At 38.9% G+C, this 25466-nt stretch overlaps 1 protein-coding gene across 4 annotated transcripts in view; it reads left to right on the top strand.

The window, feature by feature from the left end:
• Positions 1-25466, top strand: part of LOC592824 (ralBP1-associated Eps domain-containing protein 1) — a 64238-nt gene that overhangs the window by 16281 nt on the left and 22491 nt on the right. For 3 of the 4 annotated variants that reach the window (XM_030994112.1, XM_030994114.1, XM_030994115.1), the window contains exons 5-12: positions 2664-2769; positions 4291-4552; positions 5339-5689; positions 7059-7122; positions 8192-8343; positions 10117-10274; positions 13707-13805; positions 18335-18437. In XM_030994112.1, coding sequence (XP_030849972.1) covers positions 2664-2769; positions 4291-4552; positions 5339-5689; positions 7059-7122; positions 8192-8343; positions 10117-10274; positions 13707-13805; positions 18335-18437 — 1295 coding nt within the window. The remainder of the gene's footprint in view (positions 1-2663; positions 2770-4290; positions 4553-5338; positions 5690-7058; positions 7123-8191; positions 8344-10116; positions 10275-13706; positions 13806-18334; positions 18438-25466) is intronic. The other variant, XM_030994113.1, reaches the window with a different exon arrangement.

Genomic DNA, 25466 nt, shown 5'->3' on the forward strand with positions numbered 1-25466 from the left:
AACAAAAATTGAGGAATTATTATTATAAACTACATATTGAGATCTATTAGAAAGATTACTTTCAAACCAAGATGACAGACAAATTTTAGTGTTGTTGTAGTTTCCGAGTGGTGAGTCAACACACTGATTACTGAGCTGGGAGACATTGCCAGGCATAGCGCCATAAATCGAAACCATAAAAAAAAAAAAAAAAAAAAATCTGTACCTGTGCATAAGGCGCACCCCCGACTTTCAATTTTTTTCGGTGGCAAAAAAGTGTGCCTTATACACGGAGATTTACGGTACCTGTTCTAATTAAAAATCATGCCTAAGTGGCACAAGGGGCAACTGGGAAAAAATATGTATAAGTGTTAGGATTAAGGACTTTAATCGACTTAGTTTGTTTCCCCAGAGAATATTACTCTGAAAATACATCTTCAAGAGATGTCAATTGATAACAAGTCAAGATATAGTTGTAGATGTAGGAGTAGGGTTAGTGTTTTGATTGGGTTTTAGGTCAGGGTTGCATCTATAGGTCAAGTGTTGGGTCCATGGTTGAAGGTGGAACATGGTTAGTGTAGGGAACAATACATTTATAAACCACTAGAGCGATTTTTATAGGACCCATTTTAAAAGAATTTTTATGTATTTTCATGTTGTATATTTGTATAATTTCTACATACATGTACATGTACTGTACATGTACAGTTAACAACTAAATTATTCATACCCTTGCCAGGTTTTGTATTTTTTTAAGTATGTGAAAAATTGATTTGTACTGATTTACGTTTCTTAGGAATATCACATATTAAAGCTTGCATCTAAGAGTATTCAACGAGTTCAACCTGTCATTCTTGAGTTACGAAAAACACCCCAAAATGTCAAATTTACAAGGGGTGTGAATAAATTAGTTGTTTATCTGTACATGTTCACATGAGGAGCAGCAGTGCACTTAACCACATGCAGGCCGCCTCGCATAGGCAGAGCATAGGAATGAGCTTACGCGTGACACCTCATACCCATCGCTGGGCGCCTTGCGTGATCGAGAGCTCCCGGTTCATACTAGGCCTGTTTTCATCAGCTCGAGATTGCCAAATAGCCTGCTATTCCTGATTTGGGAAATAATCCTGAAGTTACAAATCGCGTCTTCATCAGCTCGAGACTTAAGACTTGACCTCGAACCTTGAAACTCGAGCTCAAGAAATTAGCTCGAGATATCTTGCTCAGCGTTCGCGCATAGTGCGAGTCTTCGGGTTGGTGAAGACGCACCGGACAAATGGCGGGATATTTTGCAAACAAGCCCAAGATGTCTTGGGTTGATTATCTCGACTAAATATCTTGATAATTCAACTTCGGGCTGAAGAAGCAAATTAACTAGATAATTTGCGATCGGGATAGTTCAAATAGCGAGATATTTGGCAATCTCGAGCCGATGAAAACAGGCCTTTATTGATTGCCTGCTCATCCCATGTTGTTATGAACACTGATTTGAGCCGGGAATGTTGGCCAAGATAAGATAGGCCCAGGGTCGCAATTAAATGAACCATCACTGTCCCCGCTAGCATCATCGTGCTCTCTTTTATTTCTCTTTTTTTCTGGAACATGGGAGCCCGGATTGAAGGATTGTACATGAACTAAGGTTCAAGTTTAAAGGCACTGCATGTACATGTACAGTTAACAACTCAATTATTCATACCCCTTGTAAATTTGATGCATTTTTGTGTTTTTTTGTAACTCGAGAATGAAAGGGTGGAATGGTTGAATTGGGGTATTTGTTGAATACTGTTAGATATGTAAGCTTTGATATGACACATTCTCGAGAAAAATGAATGGGGAAAAATTTATTATTCACATACTTGAAAATGACAAAACTTGGTGAGGATATGAATAAATTTGTTGCTAAAGGTACATTGCAATTTTCCAGAGTTCTGAGATGTCCTCTAGTTTGAAGGAGTCCATATTTAAAATCCTGTTAAATATGACGTAATAATGATCGCCACATTTGCATAGCTTTTAATAATGTATTTTTGTAAGCGCTGTAGATTGTAATTGTTATTACCCGAGTCATTGGACTCACTTGCTAATCCCCACATGATAGTGCACACGCTTTGCTCCCTGGGAAGTATTTTGGCCGGGTGCCATTTTACAAGAACACACATGCCAAATTTACCTACACCTGGGGTCGAAAATGGAAAATGTACACCGTAAATTAATAAACCTCTTGCCGAAGGACTTAAGTGACGCTGGGGGACTTGAACTGCTAATCATGTGATCCACAGTCCGGTGACGTATCCACTAGACCACGACACCTCTACCAGAGCTACCAAGTATCAAGCATTAGGCGTGACATCACGCATTTTGAGGGTCTGAAAATGCTCTTATGCACGACGCGTGTGCTAGATTTTGAAAAATGCTATACCTTACACGTGTGCTATACCCTCGCTTGCGCGCCGAATCATTAAAATGTCATGCATTACCGATCTTTGACCTTGGCGTCTCTGCTCTACATGTACAGTATATATATTGCTTTGCATGATGTACATGTATGTACAAATTTACATCCAACTTAATTTAGCTGTCGGGCTGCCATGTTTTTTCATAAATTAAATACCCTTTTAATCAATCAATCTTCAATTCTTACCCGTCTTCTGTTATTCTTCTCCCATTCTTTGATGTGAATTCAGGAAAGGCAGTACTCTTGCCAGCGTGCCACCCCTCAAACCTACGAGACCGGACAACAGTAATGCAGCATTCGTCCAGCCCAATTCATCTCCTACCAACATTATTCAGGTACATGTTATCTACAGTGTGTGTCATAAGATATACTTAATCACTAACTAACGTCCCGGACAGCAGATCATTGTACAATCAATGTCGTAGCCCCCCCCCCCCCCCCCCCCCCCCCGTTAGTGGTGAAAGAAAGAAACAAAATAAAAGAAAGAAAAAACAAGAAAGGGAAGTGAGGAAGAGAAAGGGGAAGGGACAAGAAAAAAAAAGGTACCGGTACACCTGGACCAACTCCTTCACCCCTCCCCCCATCAGGAAATGATTGAAGAAAAGATGAAAGGAGCAGGGGGAGGGGGGATGAGTTGCACTGAAGAAGAAAAAAAGAAGGTTGAAAGCACAATATCGGCTTTGAATGTGTTAAAGGTAAAGACCAGTATAGGAAACGCCCCAATTTCAAAAAAATGAAATGGAAGCTCTTATTACCAATCATGTGTAAGAACATGTTTTGAATATTACATGACGATAAATATTTTGACGGGAAACCGCCTACTAATTGATATATTTGGTAAATTAGTGTATCTCTTGCCTGTTGAGAGATACAAATGCAGGTGTCGCGCACGTGTGTGTAGTCCCATATACATCTTTCTGTGTACAGTGCTTCTAACTTTATGAACACTTGGCCAAATTTCTTATCATTTTGATGATTCCAGAACCTTGCAGTACATCTATGCTAGATGATCAACCTTTTCTGATCGATTTCGCAACGTTTCTTTCACAATGCAATCGCATGACCATAACTGGTCTTTAGCTTTAACATCACTAATGGTGATAGGCCTAGGTTTAAGCTTGTCTCTCGACTCAATTGTGTGCACAGAAAATAATTGACATTGTAGTCCAATACTGATTGTGTGAAAGTAGGAAAACGCCCTTTACAGAAGTTTCAAACCCAAATTTTCTTTTAAAGGGAAATCAAACCTAAACTGACAAGTTCTATAAATACTCTAAAAGAATGCTGAAAAATCTGAGAAGCAGAATGGTGAAAGTTTGAACGAAATCGGACAAACGATAAGGAAGTTATGATAGTTGTAATCAATATACGTACATTTACATGTATGTGCACTTTTAATCTGTTTCGTTTTAACTTTGTAGTTTGTACACTTCTTTGGCTTTAGTTCAACAACATGTATTATATCAAAATGCAAAGCTATGTCCAATGTTTAACAACTTCTACATCCATATATTGGTGAAGGAAGGAAACAGGGACCTTGAATTTGGAACACTCGTGAGTTCTCAAATTAAAGCCCTGCAAGTTATATATTTTTTTTCCAACTCATGGTAGGATGGAAAATTATTTGTTTTATGATTTAATTAGTGTCAATAAATGTTATTATTGCGATCTGATTTTCAGTACTCGCCCTCCTCTTTGGGGATGCTTCTTAACACTTATTGATCATGAAACTAATGTACATTTGTTTTTATTAAAGATTCGTTCAGGAAGGAAATCATCTGTTTTATGATTTGAATAAGTGTCAATAAATTTTTAATGGTTCAAATACATTTAGTTCAATATTGTTTTGGTTCCAGGCTCCGTCATCACCTCCCGTGTCGCCTACCCCGAGTTCTCCTTCGTTCACCCCCCTGCCGGTAGTCTCGCCAGGCAGGACCTCGGGCAGCTTAGAGCGGAACCAAAGCCTACCGGCCAGCATGGTTCTGGATGCAGAAGAGACGGATGCCCCAACAGCAAAGAGGCTGGAGAAACAGACTAGCGCACCTCCCGCTCCAACATTGTCAAAGACAGAAGAGGGCTGGGCATCATTTGAGAAGGTGGTGGATGAAGAAGAAGAAGGTTGGTGGTTTTTCTTTAAATTCAATTTAATTCAAAGATTATATCCAATCAAGCAAAATAAAGAAGATAAATATATAGGGAGTGCAGTATTTCAATAATGATAATAATAATTATAATGATAATGAATTTATATAGCGCATTTAGCGCAAATACATGTAGCTTTTGTTGTTTGGCAAGACATCAATCTTCATCTGCCACTCTCCACCCTGGTGTAGTAAATGGGTACCTGCAAGGAAGTAATTCCCTGAATGCTTTCAGTGCCTTAGGGCAGGTAGGCTAAAGGCAGGGTGATATCCATATTTTGTTGGCACCTTGAGTTTCCTCTTGGGCAGATATTGTGCAATATAAATGTAAAGCGTCATTATCATTCAGAGCTGCCAACCATTACGTTTTTCCCAGAATTATTCATTTTTTATACGTTTTTTACATACCTCACGTCAAACAACTGCCCTAAATTGTTGATTTGATCACAAATTCAATAAAAAACTATGTTGAAAACATACTGGAAGAGAAAAATCTTCTCAAAAAGAATGAAACGCCTATAATACCAAAATAACAAAACAAAAAATACCTACTTGTAAATAAACTATAGGTCCTAACATGGAAAAAACAGCATGAGGAATGGACATTTCTGCATTGGAAGTGTGTGGCGCGTGGTTGTTAGCTTCATTTTTAATGAACTCCTTTTTTTTGCTTGAAATTCCTTTTTTAATGCCTTCATGGTTCCTTTTTTTTGGTCGCACAAGGTTGGCAGGTCTGTCATTATCATTATCATTATTATTTCAGTAGATGAAGGGCCGGATACGTCATGGGCAATGTACACAGGTGCGGTCAGCCCCTCGTCCAGTTGCTCGTCCATCTCGGCCCCCGAATCCTCCCATCACACCTCCGAGTCGCCCATCGACAGCAGGAGTGGGGTGGCTGACAGCCAGGAGGGGGATGCGGAGGAAGAAGAGGAGGAGGAGGATGAAGAGGAGGAGGAGGATGAGGAGGATGACGAAGAGGAAGAGGAGGAGGTGGGAAAAGGAGGTGCGGACATGGAGGAGGAGGATGTATGGAGCATCAACAAAGAGCAGAGAGAGTACTACTCGAACCAGTTTAAGATGCTGCAGCCCGACCCAGTGGGGCTACTACCAGGTAAATCAAAGGGGGCTGATCTTGAACGGGAGTAGGATGAGAGGTCGGGATAGGGGGCGTGTGGTCGTCACATGTTAAGTAGATGTCTAGAGCAGAGACAACTAGCTAAGAGTAGTATGTTGATATGTTTAGTAGATGTCTGAAGCAGAGAGTACTACTCCAACCAGTTTAAGATGCTGCAGCCCGACCCAGTGGGGCTACTACCAGGTAAATTTAATAGGGCTGATCCTGAATAAGGCTAGGATAAGGGGTCAGGTGGGTGTTTCCCAAAGACTAAGATCGACTTTAAGTTGGACTTAACTGTGGCAGGCCGTTCATGCCACTGTTTGCTCTCACCATTTACTGGCATTAGTCTCTCAAGGGTCGTACAGACAGACCATCGTCACAAATCTACAGAATTTACATTTTTTGATAATATATTATTGAAGGAAAAAAGATTGTCTAAAGATCATAATGGTGAGAGCAAAAAGTGGCATGAACAGCCTGCCATAGTTAAGTCCAACTTGAAGTCGATCTTAGTCTTTGTGAAACACTCCCTAGGAAAGGGAGCGTGTGGTTGTCACATGTTTAGTTGATGTCCAGAGCAGAGAGAGTACTACTCCAAGCAGTTTAAGATGCCACAGTCTGATCCAATGGAAGGTTTCTAAAGGGTAAACCAAACGGGCTAGTCTTGAAAGGGGATCAGGAGAGGGGGTGGTAGGAATGATGATGAGTTTAGTAGACTTTTTTAGTACCAACAAAAAGCAGAGAGAGTACTCCTCAAACCAGCTTAAGATGCTCCAACCTGACCCCATGGGCTTTTACCATGTCAATTAAAAGGGCTTAGCTTGAATTGGTGTGGAGGGGGGGGGGGGGGGGGGGGGGGGGTGGGGTCGGGGGTGGTCTTGTATTGGTGGAAAAGAGGGTGGGGGATTAGTATACAAATAATACACATCAGTAAGGGCATTATATCGCCTTGGTCGTGTTGGACTGTTCCAAAGGTACCTTGTTTGGGTAATTTTACTAATGCCCAAACAAAATGATGTGTATTATTTGTCTCATAAGATAATATTTTATTTGTTTTATAAAATTATGTTTTATAACATGATTTTACTATTGACTGGTCATTAGTAAAATTGTATATTAGGCAAAATAAATGCCTGGTCACATATACGCTCTTAACCAATCATTTGATTAGGATCTGCTTCATCATCTTATAAATGGTAATGACTGCAGTAGATTCTTGAAACACCAAGGTGATGGTATTGAGTTTTAACGAGCACAGAGAATGACGATCTAACCAGTTTCTGATTCTGCAAAAAAAAATCAGTTTAACTTTTATATTTATCAGTATAGCTTATGGCATTCTATTTGCTTTTCTCATTTTTAGGTGGAGATGCGAAAGGATTCTTTGAGAAATCTAAGCTTGCAACGGAAGAACTCTCCAAAATCTGGTAAATATGACATCTGTTGTAGAGTATACATTGGATGATAATTAGCACAGCATTGGCACAGCTTTTTTATTTAAATTTTTTTTTTTTACTGATTTTTATTTCTTCCAATGTTTTATCAAAGACAAGTTGCAACTATTACTCAGTTTAAAGAATGAACACACAAAGACGATGATGTTACAACACCTTTCAAATATATAATACATGACAAATGAAATTCCTACAGGGTTGTGACCTGTTTACACTATTTAAGCTGTGAAGTTATTATGATTGATATTGCTATACTATTTTTTTTTCTATCTTCTGAATTGTAAACATTTCTTCCTTGATTTGAATCCAGAGTGTTGAGTATCTTGACATGGCATTCTCACCTTGTCTTGAAAATTGATCTTTGGAATATTAACCTCTCCTGGCCATGACCTGTAACCAATGCGACACTACTCTTGTGTGTCGGTGTACATGGCTGGAGAAACATTTTTTACCAAGTCACGTCACTTCTCCCCTTCTTTTCCCACTAGTTTTTCGGCGGGGTCTCCCCTCCCCATGCTTATACATTGCAACCTGTCTATAAAGACCACCCACAGGAGACAAGAAAAGTGGTCTTTATAGGCAAGGCGATCTTGATGTACAGGTTCCTTTTGATAGTACATGTTTCAATGAGAAACCATTTTCAAGGGAAACAACAAATGTGGCCTCTATAAAGACCACCCAAGGGAGACAAGAAAAGTGGTCTTTATAGGCAGGTGATCTTGATGTACAGGTTCCTTGTGATAGTACATGTTTCAATGAGAAACATTTTCAAGGGAAACAAAAAATGTGGTCTTTGTAGACAGGTGGTCACTAAAGCGGGTTTAACTATATTTATGTATGTCTTCTTCTCGCTTAATTAGAGGAACTGATTGTGCCACCTCATGTACCAACTTGAGTTTCCCAAGCTTTTTAGAGGGGTTTACATTAACATATGGATACTCCTTATTATTTCAGGCAACTTTCTACGAGGAGAAGTTCTTCATTATAAGCTTTATCATGATGATGTGTCCTAATCCACCTTTTCATTTCATTGTTACTCCAGGCAACTCTCTGACGTCAACAAAGACGGAACACTTTCCCTGGAGGAGTTCTGTACAGCCATGCACCTGGTAGTCCTCAGAAAACACAACATTCCACTCCCCGATGAGCTACCCCAATGCCTCTTCCCTAAGATGCCCACGCTCAATGGCGACGGTAGGCCCTCGTCGTCCTCTGTGTGTCGGGAACAATCTCGATTTATTAAAAACCTGAACATATTACGTATAGACCATTTTTATAGTGTTGTGGTCGAGTGGTTTAAGGTGCTTGACTGGAGATAGTCAAGGGTTTGAATCCTGACACGGCACTAATATCATTTGGCAAGATATTAACCTACACTTGCTACTCTCCACCCAGGTGTTAAAATGGGTACATAGTAGGATGCAACCGTCATTGTTGGTCAAACAGTTTTTGCACGTCAAGTCACGCCTGGCTGGAATGCTCCCCAGAGAGTGGAGATTATGCACACAGTGTTTTAGGCAAGCACTGAATCCAATGACCGGGGTAATAGTATATCTGTAAAGCGCTTATAGACGTCCGAGATGTATTAAGCGCTATATAAAAGCTGCATATTATTATTATTATTAATGCAAATGTTTTTGTGCCTCGATGAACATTATTTCAATCATCCTTGACGAATAATTGAACCTCAATAGTCAGAATGTGAATGGCATACTTCAGTTGTTGCTAGGTAGGGCAAACAAAATGGCTTGCCCAACATAGCAACATGTAATATTGATGATAATGTGCGTAAGTTTTTAGTTGTACTGTCAGTAATCCAAATTTGCTCCAAACTTTTATTTCATCAAAGGTTTGATAGATCTTAAGTTGGGTTTGAGGTTAGCCTCAGGGTTAGTCATGCATTTGTCTAGGGTGAAAGCTACATGTAGGAATTTGAGTCCCAAGATGTTATCAATGGAGCAGATGTAGGGAGTACAAATATTGTACAGTTTGATTAAATGATTGAAGGCTCTTTCATTTATTTTATTCTATTTTCAGTTTCAGTTTCAGTTTATTTTCATATTTCACATGTTGTATAGTACATCATTACATTTGGCATGTTACATTTTGTACTAATTTTAGGATGTGTTTATAAAAACAAAAAGAATAATACATAAGACTAAGTTGTATAAAGGAAGAAATATGATGGAGCCTAAAGAGAAAGCAACGCTTGTAGGTCATAGGCTCCGGAAGTAATAACAATGATATAGTCTTGTGTATATTGAAAAACATAATTTATTTCACACATTCTGATAGGTTTGAAACCAACGCTTCTTAAGCCTTGGTCAGATATGCAGAATAAATCTGCTGCATTGTATTTTGTTAATGATGACAAAGTGTAATATGCTTCAAATTTCTGTATCTTATAACAAAGAGCTCAGTGAATAGGCCTAGGAACTTTGTTGCTTGCAGTTTATCTGAACGAGCCTTTCGACTTAGCATTCAATCCTGTATGATTTATTTATTTCATTTCATTTATTTCCACAGATTTATAAAAGACAGTGTAAATTACAATAAAATATAAAAGCATTACGACAAAAGATGAACCTGCAGAGGGGGTGATCAAAAACCACAGAGGTTTATCGGGGATCATCCCCTGCTTAAAATTACAATATAAAAATACAATAGTTTTTTTAATTAAACAATAACACATACATGTACAAAAACATATACAGATATTACATGCAAATCTATATTATGAAAGGATGAGGAACTACCATAAAATACTAATCATATTTAGTGCATCAAAAATCCATTTGCTTGTATATAATCACTACATAATGCGTATGTAACAGAAGTTATGCGGACTGAGAGGGTAACATACATGTCGAATTCAAAAAAGTCATTTGGAAGGAGAAAAGAAAGAGTTCCTGTGAAGAAAAACAAATTGTTTCTGACACTGCCGTTGTAATTTTTTTGTCTGCATAGGTCCAGTCCCGGTCAAAAGCACCACGCCCGTTCCTATTCCAGGCTCCCATGCCCAGCCCATCACCACGACAACCATCCATCCGATCCAGCCCCACGCCCACACGGGTCGCAGCGTGACCCCGCCCTCGTCGGGGTCAGAGATGAAGAATGCCGATGATGTAAGTACCAAGATATTTAGAATAGATTTTGAAATATGCAAAAAAAATTGGGCCTTTACATCGACTGTAAAGATAAAGTTGAGTACAAGGGGGCGTTTCACAAAGCCTTTTTTCAATGACAAATAACAAAGATCAGTGACAAATCTGCTGATATCCGATCAGAAGCAAGGATTTCAGTAGCTTATAACACAACTTGTCATTTGTCACTGATGACAAGTTTTTGTGAAACGCCCCCCTGGTCGAGCAATTCAATTGTAAAAGGAAACATCTTGAAACAAGTGAAGTGGGAAAGGTTAATTCTATATTACTGTACATACAGGTGTAGGAAGAGACGTATACTATGAGGTTTGGGAATGATCAGCATAAAAAGAAATTGAATCAATATTAGCCCAAAAGCACATGCACTGCGCACAGAAATAGGTATGTGGGACTGCCCTCACACAAGTTGCAATAAAGTTGGGTCCAAACGTTGTCAGCTAGATCACTTTTCACATTTGGAATATTAGAGTATTTGAAGAGTAGTCCTTTTCAGGGACATTCCTACTATACTGCTTTACTTGCAATGTATTATTTTCACCTCTAATGAAAGACCATTGGCCTGAATGTGAGCTCTCTGAGTGTTTTCCCCCAAGGCATGAATGATATATTGACTAAAATAAATTGAACAACAAATATTTTAGTATATTTCACCACATACATGTATAAGAAAAAAGGAAAACAAATAACAAATAAATGTTATACTTGTTACAGTTTTACAATTTAGGAGAGATAAAGCGAAATGTCACATATAAGCCAGATCTTAAAGGGCCACCCATCTATCACTGCCCATTTCTTTCTTTCCCATTTTATATAATTTTATATATTGGGGTTGTGTGTATAGTGTTTAAAGTATGTCTAAAGCCTAGTATGTCTAAAGCCTCGGTCACAAATGCCATTACGAACTGCTACGAACGCCTTACGAACGATTTTCAGACAATGCAAATTCGGGAAGACAATGGAAAAACGGAGATTTGTACAAAATTATCGTTCGTACGAACGTTTGTGACCTTAGCATTACTCCTTGGTTTGTGGTGTAGACAGGCTTGTTGGAGCATGCAGAGTGCATGAGATGTTTGATGAATGATTAGCCATACTGTACTAGAAGCACTATCCCCTCTAGGCCATCTCAGGTCAGCTGTAGCAGTTTGGTCCCGAAATTTGCTGCTTCCCCATTTGCGCTGGTGGTCCTCGCAGCGAGTCCTCTCTCTGCTCAGGGGGAATTATGTATTGAGTTATACATGAGACGGCGCTGTACAATAACCAGTATCAAAGCCATCTATACACAGAGTTTGGCCAACCCTGTTCGAGTTGGACACAATATGGCGACTACTGCTTTGTTGAGTAAGCACAAAACAAAAGAATATATGCCATGTTGTGACCCAGTTCAGTTTAGCTTTGTTTAGTATAATAAGAAAGACTAGTGTGTTTATTCCTCTTTAACATGATACACCGTTTTTTAAGATTTTTCAGTCATGGGATGGGCATTACATGTACATCAGAATAAGGGGCAAAGTCAAACGTGGAAAGTTGCAAAACACTCTGCTCTTGCTCGGCTGGGCATTCTTCTTCCGTAATAGTGCACTGCATAACAATACAAGTGCTTACCTGTTCATTTAGCAATTCTTCACTTTTGACCCTGCCCCTCATTCTGATGTACTGCTCATTCCATTACTGCAAAATCAATGACAAATATGATATCATTCTAAAGAGGAATAGATCGAAATCAAATCAATCAAATTAATCAGATATACTATTGACACCAGACAATTAACATAAGAAAAAGGGGACCATGAGGGACCAACAGGTAACGCTTAGGCATTGTTGGCTATATAGATGGCGCAATTAAGTACAAGTAGTGCAGTCCCACTTTAACTCTATCCATCAAGATCAAGATCTACATTAATCAGATGGGGGATGGGGAGGTCATTTTGAAAACCCCATTCTCCTATCCACCTCTCTCAAATCATTGACTGCTTTCCAAGTTCCAACATTTCTGCAGGTTCGTTGATCAGCATTGCTCAAATAATAAAAGATAACAACATCAACAATAAATTATAATTACAATAAAATAATAACGATGATAATAATAATGAATGTGGATCACTTGGAGTCCTGCACAGTGCTAATGTCCTTTGGCAAGACATTTATGTACATTTGCCACTCTCCACCCAGGTGTTACATGGGTACCGAAATGAGCATCAAAATCAGTAGCCTAACCCAGCCGAGGTAATATCGGAGCGCCTTGAGCACCGTGCTTGGTGAATATGTGCGCTTTAAAAATATCCAATATTATTATTATTATTATCATGTACATGTATTTTCCACTGAGCTGGATGCATGCATGCATGTGTATGGTACATGGTCAGTAAATGCTACTCAGACAGAGTGGAGATGGTGCACACATTGTGTCAAATTTGATCAGGAGGTGACCCGATATTTGAGCTTGCAACAATTGCTCCAGGCTTTATTTCCTTGAGATTATAGGGTTAGGGTTGCAATTGGATTTTAAGTTAGGTATAGGGTTAGTGTTAGGGTTTGTATTCATCCAAAATACATATAAAAACTAATAAGAAAAGTCTAATTTAAGTAACTTTATTCACAAGCCTCAAAATGACATCTTTCTCATTTAAAAAATCCTGCACTGTGTGTAAAGGTGAATGAGTGAGCAGACATGGGAACCTTTTTTTTGCAATTTTTTTTTTGCACACCAATGTCACAGAAAAGAAGCATCTATATAATGATAATAATATTTCATACTTATAATACATAGCCTCTTTTGAAAATAGGGCTGAGTCATCCTCGGGCCCCGGTATGAATTGAAGAAAAATCGTGACGACTGGGACTTAATAAAAAAAAATATCCTTATGTGCTGTAGTAGAGAGAAAGAATAGTGTGAAGAGAAAAATAAACTCAGCATACTTCCTGAAGTCATCAGTTAACATTGGAAATTGTTTCTAAAAAGATATGTTTATAGTTTTATTCTTAAGTTATCAAACTGTTTCACAGTTTTTGATATTCTCTGGCAATATTTATATTTATTGCATGGAAACGAGGCTGGTAAACTTGAAAATGTGCAGGCATGCGCTAGTCCTTGAAAGACATTTATTGCACGGAGATTTAGCTGAGGAGTTGAATGTTGAATGTTGTACAGTGCATGCGTAGGTTCAGACACAAGATATCAGAAAAAAGTAGATGGATAAAAAAAAAGTTTGAAATAAACAGCATGTCGCTAGATTTCTTTTTCTATGGTTGCTGAACACTTGTAGTTTAACTCGCTATAATGTATTCTCTCAATTTCTTTTTAAAATCCCATTATGATAAATCCTATAGAACTCGACCCTTGAAGAGTTTTTCAAACTCTTGCCCTTTTTTTGTATGTAATTAATTTTCCAGAATTGGGCGACTTTCGTGGACTCGCCTTTCCCTGGGCCGCCGTCCCCCTCTTCCCAGCCTCCGGTCAGCTTTGATTTTGCCTCCATCTCACCTGACCCAGTAAGTCGCATATTACTCCCATAGTCACATGACCCTTACTTTGTCACCTGACCCAGTAAATTGCATAGTCACATGACCCTGATAATATCACCTAACAAAGCATATCATAACATGACCCTCACTTTGTCACCTGACACAGTATATTTGCATATTACTCCCTTAGTCCCATTACTCCCTTAGTCCCATGACCCTCATTTTGTCACCTGACCCAGTATTAAAGTCGCATATTACTTTCATAGTTACATGACCCTCCCGTTGTCACCTGACCCAGTAAGTTGCGTATTACTCCCATAGTCACATGACCCTCACTTTGTCACCTGACCCAGTAAATTGCATATAATTCTCACAGTCATATGACCCTGATAATATTACCTAACAAGGCAAATCATGTGACGTAAATCCCATAGTCACATGACCCTCACATTGTCACCTGACCCAGGAAGTTGCATATTCCAAAGTCACATGACCCTCCCTTTGTCATCTGACCCAGCAAGTTGCATATTCCTCCCATAGTCACATGACCCTCCCTTTGTCACCTGACCCAGTCAGTCGCATATTACCCCCTTAGTCACATGACTCTCACTTTGTCACCTGACCCAATAAATAAATTGCATATTACCTCCATTGTCACATAACTTTACCATTCTGTCTGACCCAGAATATCATAATACCATAGTCATAGAAAGACACAAGATTTACTTCTTCAGTCATATGACCCTTGCCTTATCACCTGACTTAGTAAAAAACGTATTGTTACTTCTATAGTCAAATAACCCTCTTTAATAATAAACCATTTCCTGTAACCCAGAGAGCACTTGGTAGTAAAATCTGACGTGACCCTGTCACCTGATCCAGTAAGAGACCGATAACTCCCATAGTCACATGACCCTTACCATGTCACCTGTTGTCACTTCCATTGTTACATGACCCTTACCCTTCGACCCACAATGTCACATGATACTATTCCCCAAGTCCCTCTCTGTCACCTGACCCATTTACATATTGCTACTTCCATTGTCACGTAATCCTCACCATTCGCTCTAACCAAGAATGTCACGTGATATGATAAAATAATTCATGTTTGCGAGTGCAGTTACTTATTAGTGACAATGGGAAACTGAACAAGCCTTGTCAATTTCCATATCCAGCTCTACATATACATGTATGTGACTTGACCATGTGCAGTGCATATGTCAATAATGCTGAAGCTTCAAAACATCCAAGAATAACAAAATCGCACAGTTATGGGGGCGCCATTCGCTTTGAAATGACATCACAGTACATATCGCAGCCAAACCGTGCATTGCATGTTTCAGTGTGCTCATCAATGTCCTTGCTATTTAAAACTACTGTACATGTATGCAATTCATTACGATTTAATTCTGTTTGTGCCAGAGATACGCATACATGTACATGCATCTCAGCCCAGCATTATCACTTTTAGCGGTGGGTTAAGATCACTTTTTGATGAGAATTTTGGGGAAGGTAGGCGTGGTAGGATTGTATAATGCATGGACGCGTGGTGTCATGTGACCAGTGAGATTGTCTATAATTAATTTTTTTTATTTTTTATAATACCCTAATTTAAAGTACCCTTTACCCTGTCATCTAACAAATTTATATATTGCTTCTTCCATTGTCACTTAGGCCCTTCCCAATCTAACCCAGAATGTTACATGATATTAATACCATAATAAAGTCACATTTTTCTTTACTCTTGTATCCACAAGATCCATCTGTACATGGGTTTGGTGTAAAAATGTCAGAGGTAAAAAATGTCTGGAAAAAATGCCAGAAGTCAAAATATCAACGGTAAAAATTACAGAGGTAAAAATGTCAGAGGTAATCATGCTAGGTAAAAATGCCAGAAATAAAAAATGTTGAAGGTCAAAATGTAGAGGTTCAAAATGTGGAAGGTCAAAATATGGAAGGTCAAAATGTGGAAGTTCAAAATATGGAAGGTCAAAATATAGAAGGTCAAAATGTGGAAGTTCAAAATATGGAAGGTCAAAATGTGGAAGGTCAAAATGTGGAAGTTCAATATGTCAGAGGTTAAATTGTCAGGACTAAAAAAATAGCCAGAAGTGATAGTCCTACACCATTAATTTTTATATATGTGTTTCCATTTTGCTTTCACCTTTCCTTTTCTTAGCTCAATTAAAAAAAAAGAAACAAATAAGCATAATATCCTAACCAAAATCACTGCACAAAACCCCTGCCCCCTCCCCTTCCAAATTATGCTACTGGCTGTTGTGGAAGAGGCATAACGATATGTGTGTGAATGTCGCTTCTTTTCAAAGATTTCAACTAAGCGCTAATACCTGTGTTTTTCTAAGCGTAATAAGATTATTAAAGCTCTATAAGGAAATAAAATAGTTAAAGAGGCATGTTTACAAAATTCTGTAAGACTATACTCTGATTATTGGATGAGAGTAATTCAATAATTTTCTGATTAAATAAATTACAAAGTCTTGTATAAGATAAACAGAATAAGAATTCAATTAATGTTGCATTATGTACATGTATATAGCTATAACAAAAATATTACAAAAAACAGAGAGAGAGAGAGAGAGGGTGAGAGACAGAAAGAGAGAGAGGGGACATGTACACAACTGAACATTGAACAAAATATTAACCTGAAGAGGGCGCTGTACAACTGAATACAGTTTAGACAATATCTGCAACTACTAAAACGATTGAGGGCAGCTAGATTTCAGTGAGCTGATTTAGATATAACAGAAATACAATGTATAGTACAATGTACATGTACAGGTGTATAAAAGCCATTATCAGTGCATTACGGTTTAGACCCTGTTAGAATGGTGATCAGAAGCTACGTAGTTGACTTTGGGGGAACAAAAACAGGTTTGTGTACATTTCAATTAAAAATAACATCAATCAAAGAAGTAAAAAAAAAAAAAAAAAAGGGAAGGAAAAAGAAAAAAGGAAAGAAAAAATGAAAGAATCTCCCACACAACGATGACCATGTTTTTAGTGAATATTCTTAAGAAATTGAGATACTTTGGCTTCATGCACCGAATATTATTTAACATTCATGTACATTACACATGTCACATCTCTGTACGAAAAGCTTTGAATCATTCTGTAGTTCTGTAAGCCTGCTCTACTAAAAACCTCTTCATTGGCTATCGCATCATGCCAATTCCCAAGCTTCTTTTGCTTTTATTTCATTGTGTCCATGGCTGTGCTCTACAGCACAATACTACTTTCATATTCAATATTACTTTCAGTTGGATTCAGCACCTTACAAATATATGTTATTACACTGTATTAATATTATAATTATCTTTGGTACAGTTCAACAAAAGTGAAATCTTGCCCCCCCCCCCATAGGTAAATCTACATGTAGGTCATCCATTTTACTACTTCTAATTCCTTGTTCTTAGTTCATTCACAGGTGGATAATGTCCTAGTTCCCTACCTGTATGTGTGAGGCAATTATAAACAAAAATGCTCTTTAGTATTAAAGAAGTTTATATGTACATGTAATTGCAAGGGACACAATTGAAAACTTGTTTCCATGCCCTTTGTCAGGAAATTGCCTGATGTATGCTCTTTCACTTCTATATTTGATGTATACAAATATAAATATATAAAGAGAGAGAGAGAGAGATATACAGTCAAACCTGCTTTTAATAGTGACCACCTGTCTGCAAAAAACACATTTTTTTGTTTGCCTTGAAAACGGTTTCTCATTGAAACATCTACTAAAGGAACCCGTCTACAAAGACCGCTTTTTGTGTTTCCCTTGGGCGGTCCCTATAGACAGGTTTGACTGTATATCAACCACTGCTTTAATAGACATCATTTGTAGAAAATGTAAAGGGTAAGTGACTGGGTCTCTTTTCAGGTGAATTAGAATAAAATAAAACTGCTTCCTCTCATACCTTTAATTCACACCAATAAATCAAAACCAAACCCATTCCAGGGCCCAGTTGCATAAAACTTGTCATCAATAACCAGTTACAATAACTGTTATAAGCTACTGAAATCGTGGCATCTGATTGGCTGAGAGCAAATTTGTCATAGGAATTAATCATTTGTTATTGATAACAAGTTTTCATGAAACAGGGCCCAGGCTAACCTTTTTTTGGCCATGGAGTGTAAGGCAATTTTTCATTTGGTGTACCATCAGTCTGGTGTTGATCTCATTGGTATTAATTGGAAATGACAGTAAGGACTCAAAATGCATACCTTATAATTATTATACAATCCTTGAACATACTAGTTTATTGTTATATTTTAGTATGATTTATAATAATAATATGGTTATTTTAATGTATAGCTCATTACATGATACATTTCAAAGCGCTTAAATCCTTTAATCCCTCTTATCGTGTCGTTATCGTGCAGAATTATACAATCCTTGAACATACCAGTATAATGTTATGTTTTAATATGATTTATAATAATAACATTTAGTTTCATTTAATATATAGCTCATTACATACTACATTGCAATGCTCTTCAATAAATCCTTTAATCCTTCTTATCGTGTCGTTTAATAGGATGCAAAGATCTTTCAGCCGATCGCATTACATCTTGCACCCGACGGTAAGCCGGTTCAACCCGATCCAGAGAATTCAGAGTCAAGACCAAGGACGTTTTCAGGTATGGTACAAGGAATGGACACGTACACATACGTTTACATGTACATGTATGTAGAGTAGTTTTAAATTTCTGTGTACATTATTACACTCTGGGTTCCTGGGTACATGTAGTGCACATGTCTGTCGCACACCATTAACCTGGTAGTACATACGTAGAGGTGTCGTAGTCCAGTGGTATAGTCACTTGACTGGAAAGCGAAGGTCATGGGTTCGAGCCCGGGCACCGCACTTACTTGTATGTCCTCTAGCAAGGTATTTTATCTACAATACTCCTCTCCACCCAGGTGTTAAATGGCTACCGGGTAGGATGCGAACGTCATTGTGGTTGGATTAGCATGTGCGTGCCCGTAAAGGTGACTAGCTGGAATGCTCCACAGGGAGTGGAGAATGTGTACTGTAATGTGCAGAATAGTAACTGAATCCAGTGACCAGGGTAAAAATGATAATAATACTGCAAGCGCTTTGGTCAGTTAATGGTATAGTTCTTCATAAGACACTAATGTTATTATTATCATTAAAACTTCATATTGACTTTTTGTACGGATGTTAGTTGGAAATTTCACAATTTTCTGAAATGTAAAACATTTCAGCGTCTGAAAAATGTCCCAAATCTTTTTATGCCTCCGTTACGAAGTAGCCGGAGGCATTATTTCTAATGGAAAAAGGGTCATGTTTTCAAGATATTCATAGACTTGTCAATGCATAAATAAGTAATAGTTTTTATGCCTCCGTTACGAAGTAGCCGGAGGCATTATGTTTTCGGGTTGTCCGTCCGTCCGTACGTCCGTCCGTACGTACGTCCGAGTTTGCGATGGTATGCTTGTGTGTTTAGTTTTACGTATGAGATATCCTTGTGTGTCACTTTAGACTTGTGTGTCTAGCCACACAAGAAAACTATCATATTCAGTGTCTAAGATGTCTGACATGTCATTTTTAATCAACTAAGATTTAGTCACACAAGAAAAAATTTTCCCCAAAAAAGGCCCAAAATAAATGTCCAAATTTTAGAGAGGGGTTGTGTCCAAGTAGCCAAACGGAACAGTGCCATCTACAGTTGACATCCAGGTAGCTAGGTACTATGCGCATCTACAGTACTTGTGTGTGTGTGTGTGTGTGACTTGTTAGTGTGTAGTATTTGTAAGCAAAGTAGTAGGCAGTGTATGGCTCTGTGTATGTATGTGTCATGGGTGGATGGTTTTGTGTGTGCAGTGTATATAATACATGTAATGTTTTTTTATGCCACACAAGCCTTAATTTTCTTGAATTGGACAGGGGTAGACAATAATGTCGTTCTGCCACACTAGCCTTAATTTTCATGACTTGGACAGAGGTATATAATACATGTAATGTCTTTCTGCCACACAAGCCCTAATTTTCTTGACTTGGACAGGGGAAGATAATAATGTCTTTCTGACACACAATCCTTAATTTTCTTGACTTGGACTGGGGTAGATAATAATGTCTTTCTGCCACACAAGCCTCTATTTTCTTGACTTGGACAGGGGTAGACAATAATGTCTTTCTGCCACACAAGCCTTAATTTTCATGACTTGGACTGGGGTAGATAATAATGTGTTTTAGCCACACAAGCCCTAATTTTCTTGACTTGGACAGGGGTAGACAATAATGTGTTTCTGCCACACAAGCCTTAATTTTCTTGACTTGGACAGGGGTAGACAATAATGTCGTTCTGCCACACAAGCCTTAATTTTCATGACTTGGACAGAGGTATAATACATGTAATGTCTTTCTGCCACACATGCCCTAATTTTCTTGACTTGGACAGGGGAAGATAATAATGTCTTTCTGACACACAAGCCTTAATTTTCTTGACTTGGACTGGAGTAGATAATAATGTCTTTCTGCCACACAAGCCTTAATTTTCATGACTTGGACAGAGGTATATAATACATGTAATGTCTTTCTGCCACACAAGCCCATTATTTTCTTGACTTGGACTGGGGTAGATAATAATGCCTTTCTGCCACACAAGCCCTAATTTTCTGGACTTGGACAGTGGTTCAGGTATATAATACATGTAATGTTTTTATGCCACACAAGCCTTAATTTTCTTGACTTGGACAGGGGTAGATAATAATGTCTTTCTGCCACACAAGCCTTAATTTTCTTGACTTGGACTGGGGTAGATGACAATATCTTTCTAGCAACACAGGCCTTAATTTTCTTGACTTGGACTGGAGTAGATAATAATGTCTTACTGCCACACAAGCCTTAATTTTCATGACTTGGACAGAGGTATATAATACATGTAATGTCTTCCTGCCACACAAGCCCATTATTTTCTTGACTTTGACTGGGGTAGATAATAATGCCTTTCTGCCACACAAGCCCTAATTTTCTTGAATTGGACAGTGGTACAGGTATATAATACATGTAATGTTTTTATGCCACACAAGCCTTAATTTTCTGGACTTGGACTGGGGTAGACAATAATGTTTTTCTGCCAAACAAGCCTTAATTTTCTTGACTTGGACTGGGGTAGATGACAATATCTTTCTGACACACAAGCCTTAATTTTCTTGACTTGGACAGAAGTATATAATACATGTAATGTTTTTTTATGCCACACAAGCCTTAATTTTCTTGACTTGGACAGGAGTAGATAATAATGTCTTTCTGCCACACAAGCCTTAATTTTCTTGACTTGGACTGGGGTAGATGACAATATCTTTCTAGCAACACAAGCCTTAATTTTTTTGACTTGGACTGGAGTAGATAATAATGTCTTACTGCCACACAAGCCTTAATTTTCTTGACTTGGACAGAGGTATATAATACATGTAATGTTTTTTTTATGGCACACAAGCCCTAATTTTCTTGACTTGGACAGGGGTAGACAATAATGTCTTTCTGCCACACAAGCCTTAATTTTCTTGACTTGGACAGGGGTAGATAATAATGTCTTTCTGTCACACAAGCCTTAATTTTCTTGACTTGGACTGGGGTAGATAACAATATCTTTCTAGCAACACAAGCCTTAATTTTCTTGACTTGGACTGGGGTAGACAATAATGTCTTTCTGCCACACAAGCCCTAATTTTCTTGACTTGGACAGTGGTACAGGTATATAATACATGTAATGTTTTTTTATTATGCCACACAAGCCTTAATTTTCTTGACTTGGACAGGGGTAGACAATAATGTCTTTCTGCCACACAAGCCTTAATTTTCATGACTTGGACAGGGGTAGATAATAATGTCTTTCTGCCACACAAGCCTTAATTTACATGACTTGGACAGGGTTAGACAATATTGTCATCTACCCCAGTCCAAGTCAACAACGTGGAAGCTTTGATGTTTCATTAAATTATTAGAGAAAGAAGAGGATTTGTCGTACCATTCTCGATTATTAATCCTTGTCTGAATTCAGTTCCCACCCCCCCCCCTCTTGCGCAAAGCGCGTAAGCTTTGACCTTTCATAGCTTAATGAAATTATTAGAGAAAGAAGACGATTCGTTGTTCCATTCTCGACTCTGGCTACGCGCCTGCTTTAAAGGGAAAATGAAACAATTATGATTGTGATAGCACACAATAATGTTAGTAGAAATAGTGAAGAACAAAAATTATTGCAACAACCATGGATAAATCACGGCCGGGAGCGTGGGCCGAGTGTCATATCATAGTTTTGTGTTATTGGGTGAGGGGGCGTAGCGACCAAGTGAGATTTTGCAATGTTGAATGCTGACATTATGCACTCTAGGAAATCCCTAAGCCCAATTTGTAAGTTCTTTCCGCTATATATCTTTCTAGCTATATTTCTAAATTTCCCGGCGGACGTGTCCTCCTATCGGGCCCAGGATCACCGCCCGTGTCCATGATTACTACCAACATGAGCTCAAATACAAGCTCAAGCGAGTTTATATGAGCTGAGGCCAAATGAAGAGCAAAATAAGAGTTGTGAAGCGGCCCCCCTACCGTTAATTACAAAATTGACTTTACAGCGCAGGGGCTGTTTTAACCTTTAACTTTGATTCCGTGGCTCGAAAGTTACTGTCACTAAGCGCCATTTCCTTGTCTTTCCATCTTTCTCACCCGACTCTCCCCCCCCCCCCCCCACTCAGTGTTATCTAGGGTACGCGTACGTATTTCCCTCTGTTTGAAAGCACCCCTCTATCTCCGGTGTGTAAAGTCAGTACGGGCCGGATTTTTGTGTATTACGGGTCGGACTTTGTTGGGTGAAAAGTACTCCTTTACCGGAGATTTTGGGAACACGAGTTCTGTCCTTCCGACCCCGGAGTGGGAGGGAGAAAGGGGGGGGGGGGGGCTTTTCTTTTCCCCTCTCTGTGTGTTTCTTTTCTCTTCTTTCTTGTCTCTTTTCTTCTATTTTCTTTTTCTTCTCCTTTCTTATGCTTCTCCTTTTTTTTCTCTCTTCTTTTTTTCCTCTTTTTTCCTTTTTTTTTGCGCCGCCAATAGGGGGGGGGGGGGGGGGCCGCGGCCGTTTCGGCCCCCTGGATCCGCCACTGAGTATGCCTGTGGTGTCCAGTGGCGTATCTGGCGCTTGTTCTCGTTTTGGAGGGGGGTGGGGGTGAGAGGGGCGCAAAAACGTATCTTTCCCCCCTTGTTTTTTCTTCTTCCTCTTTATTTTCTTTCCCTTTCTCTTTTTTGCTGAGGGGAGGGGGGAGGCAAGGGCCTTTCAATCCAAATCTTGTTGGCGTGCATTTTTGGTTATATGCGCCGTGCATTTTTGGTTATATGCAGACTGCGTACCTCTCTGCCCTGCGCGTATCCCGTGTATGCGCGTGTATCTGACACGAAGGCAATCTGAATGTAATCGAGAAGGCTCACTTGACTCCAACTTTAATTTATCTTTAATATAAGGAGTAAAGCATAATTTGTTGATTAACGTTCTATTAGATCTTCTTTGATGTTGTACAGTATAAAACAAATAATGAATGTTTTTCATTCGTTCAATAGTGTGAATATTTTCATTCGTTGAAAGATTAACATTAATTCTATTCAACTCATGAAAATATTTGTACTATTGAACTCATAACCATTCATTATTTGTATAATAATCCATGCCTGTCAAAGTCATGAAGTTTTGGGAAATTTTGAAAAATGGGTGGATAGTGAATCTTTACAATTTTGATATATTTGGATGCCCCTGTGGATGTGGATGTATTAAAAGCACTAGTAATTTTAACCCTTAAAACACTTCTGCTTTCAAGAAAAATTTAATATTAAGATTTACCGGTGCTCCCGGTAAATTTTAATAAATTTCAAATAGCTCCTACGGCCGTACAATGGTAGATGCGACCATATGTAGTTGTGGTATATAATTTCCGAACGGGAATAGCTATCGGTCGATTTTAGTCAAGAAACAAGAAACGCGGGAGGGGGGAAACTGAATTCAGACAAGGATTAAGAGTCGAGAATGGAACAACGAATCATATTCTTTCTCTAATAATTGCATTAAACAATGAAAGGTCAAAGCTTCCGCGCTTCGCGCCGGAGGGGGAGGGGGAACATAATTCAGACAAGGAAAAAGGGTCGAGAATGGTACAATGAATCGTCTTCTTTCTCTAATAATTTAATGAAATTATGAAAGGTCAGAGCTTACGCGCTTTGCGCAGGAGGGGGGGGGGGAACTCAATTCAAACAAGAAATATGAGTCGAGAATGATACAACAAATCGTCACTTTCACAAAATACATATTATGCTCATATTTTTGCTCGCTCATTTCGCTCACTAGCCGAATTGTGAACTAGAAAATTACCTTTTCGGGCAAGAGGCTTCAGCCCCCCCGATGAAAATGTCAAAAAAATGTGTAACTTAAAAACGGGGAATGTTGATATCGGACAAGAGACGTGAAGTGAGCTTGCCCCCCTTTCCAAAATTGTGCCTGCTTGTAGGTACCGGCATCGTGCTTCTAATATGACCTTGTCAGTATTGGTATGTTGAGTTGAAAAACAGTCTGCGCATTTTCAAATTTCCGCCCCCCTCCCCCTATTGGAAAATTCTGGATCCGCGCCAGGGCGTACTGATGGGGGGGGGGGGGGGGGGGGCTCAGTAGATACTAGGCGTATGGTCAGGTCCAATCCCGCTCAATAATTTGTAGGTCCATGAGTCCTAATAAAAATTACTTTCTACAAAAACATTATTGTCGTATAAACAATTACTAGTTTCTTAAATAGCAAACTAAAATGGATAATGGGCCTGCTTGGCTTACTTAATGTCTCAGTGGCATAGCCTGGATAAGATCAGTCGGGGGCAGGGTGGTGGGGCAAGATTTCCAACAAGGAGGACAATTTACGATAGGATTACATGTGTGTTATGTTTTACTCTTTTTTTTCCCTGTCACCACATGAGCGGGGGTTGGCTCTATATAATTATCAAAGATAACAGATAAAATATAACTACTTTAAAAAGAGACAACTATTCAGGGCTATATGTCACCCCCTACAGGACCAGGACGGGGGGGGGGGGGGGGGGGGGGGGGGGCACGTGCCCCCCCAAATTTCCAAGATCGGTTGAACTTTTTTAGACCCCCCTTTTTGTTTACCTCGATCGATTACATGTATGTGCCCTCCCAAACATCAAACTCTGGCTACGTGCCTGTACAGGACGCCATAGCTGTGGGGATGGCCTCCATCCAATATTTCCCTTTGTTATTATTATGAATAGCGACCCTCTTCTCGTTTTATGAACGGCGACCCTCATTTTGTTTTATGAATAGCGACCCTCATTTCGTATTATGAATAGCGACCCTCTACTTCTATTATGAATAGCAACCCTCTTCTTCTATTATGAAAAGCGACCCTCTACTTCTATTATGAATAGCGACCCTCTACTCCTATTATGAATAGCGACCCTCTACTCCTATTATGAATAGCGACCCTCTACTCCTATTATGAAAAGTGACCCTCTACTCCTATTATGAATAGCGACCCTCTACTCCTATTATGAATAGCGATCCTCTACTCCTATTATGAATATCGACCCTCTTCTTCTATTATGAATAGCGACCCTCTACTCCGGAATATCGACCCTCTTCTTCTATTATGAATAG

This window comes from Strongylocentrotus purpuratus, unplaced genomic scaffold (assembly GCF_000002235.5).
Source record: "Strongylocentrotus purpuratus isolate Spur 01 unplaced genomic scaffold, Spur_5.0 spur5_scaffold_21, whole genome shotgun sequence".
Classification (NCBI taxonomy): domain Eukaryota; kingdom Metazoa; phylum Echinodermata; class Echinoidea; order Camarodonta; family Strongylocentrotidae; genus Strongylocentrotus; species Strongylocentrotus purpuratus.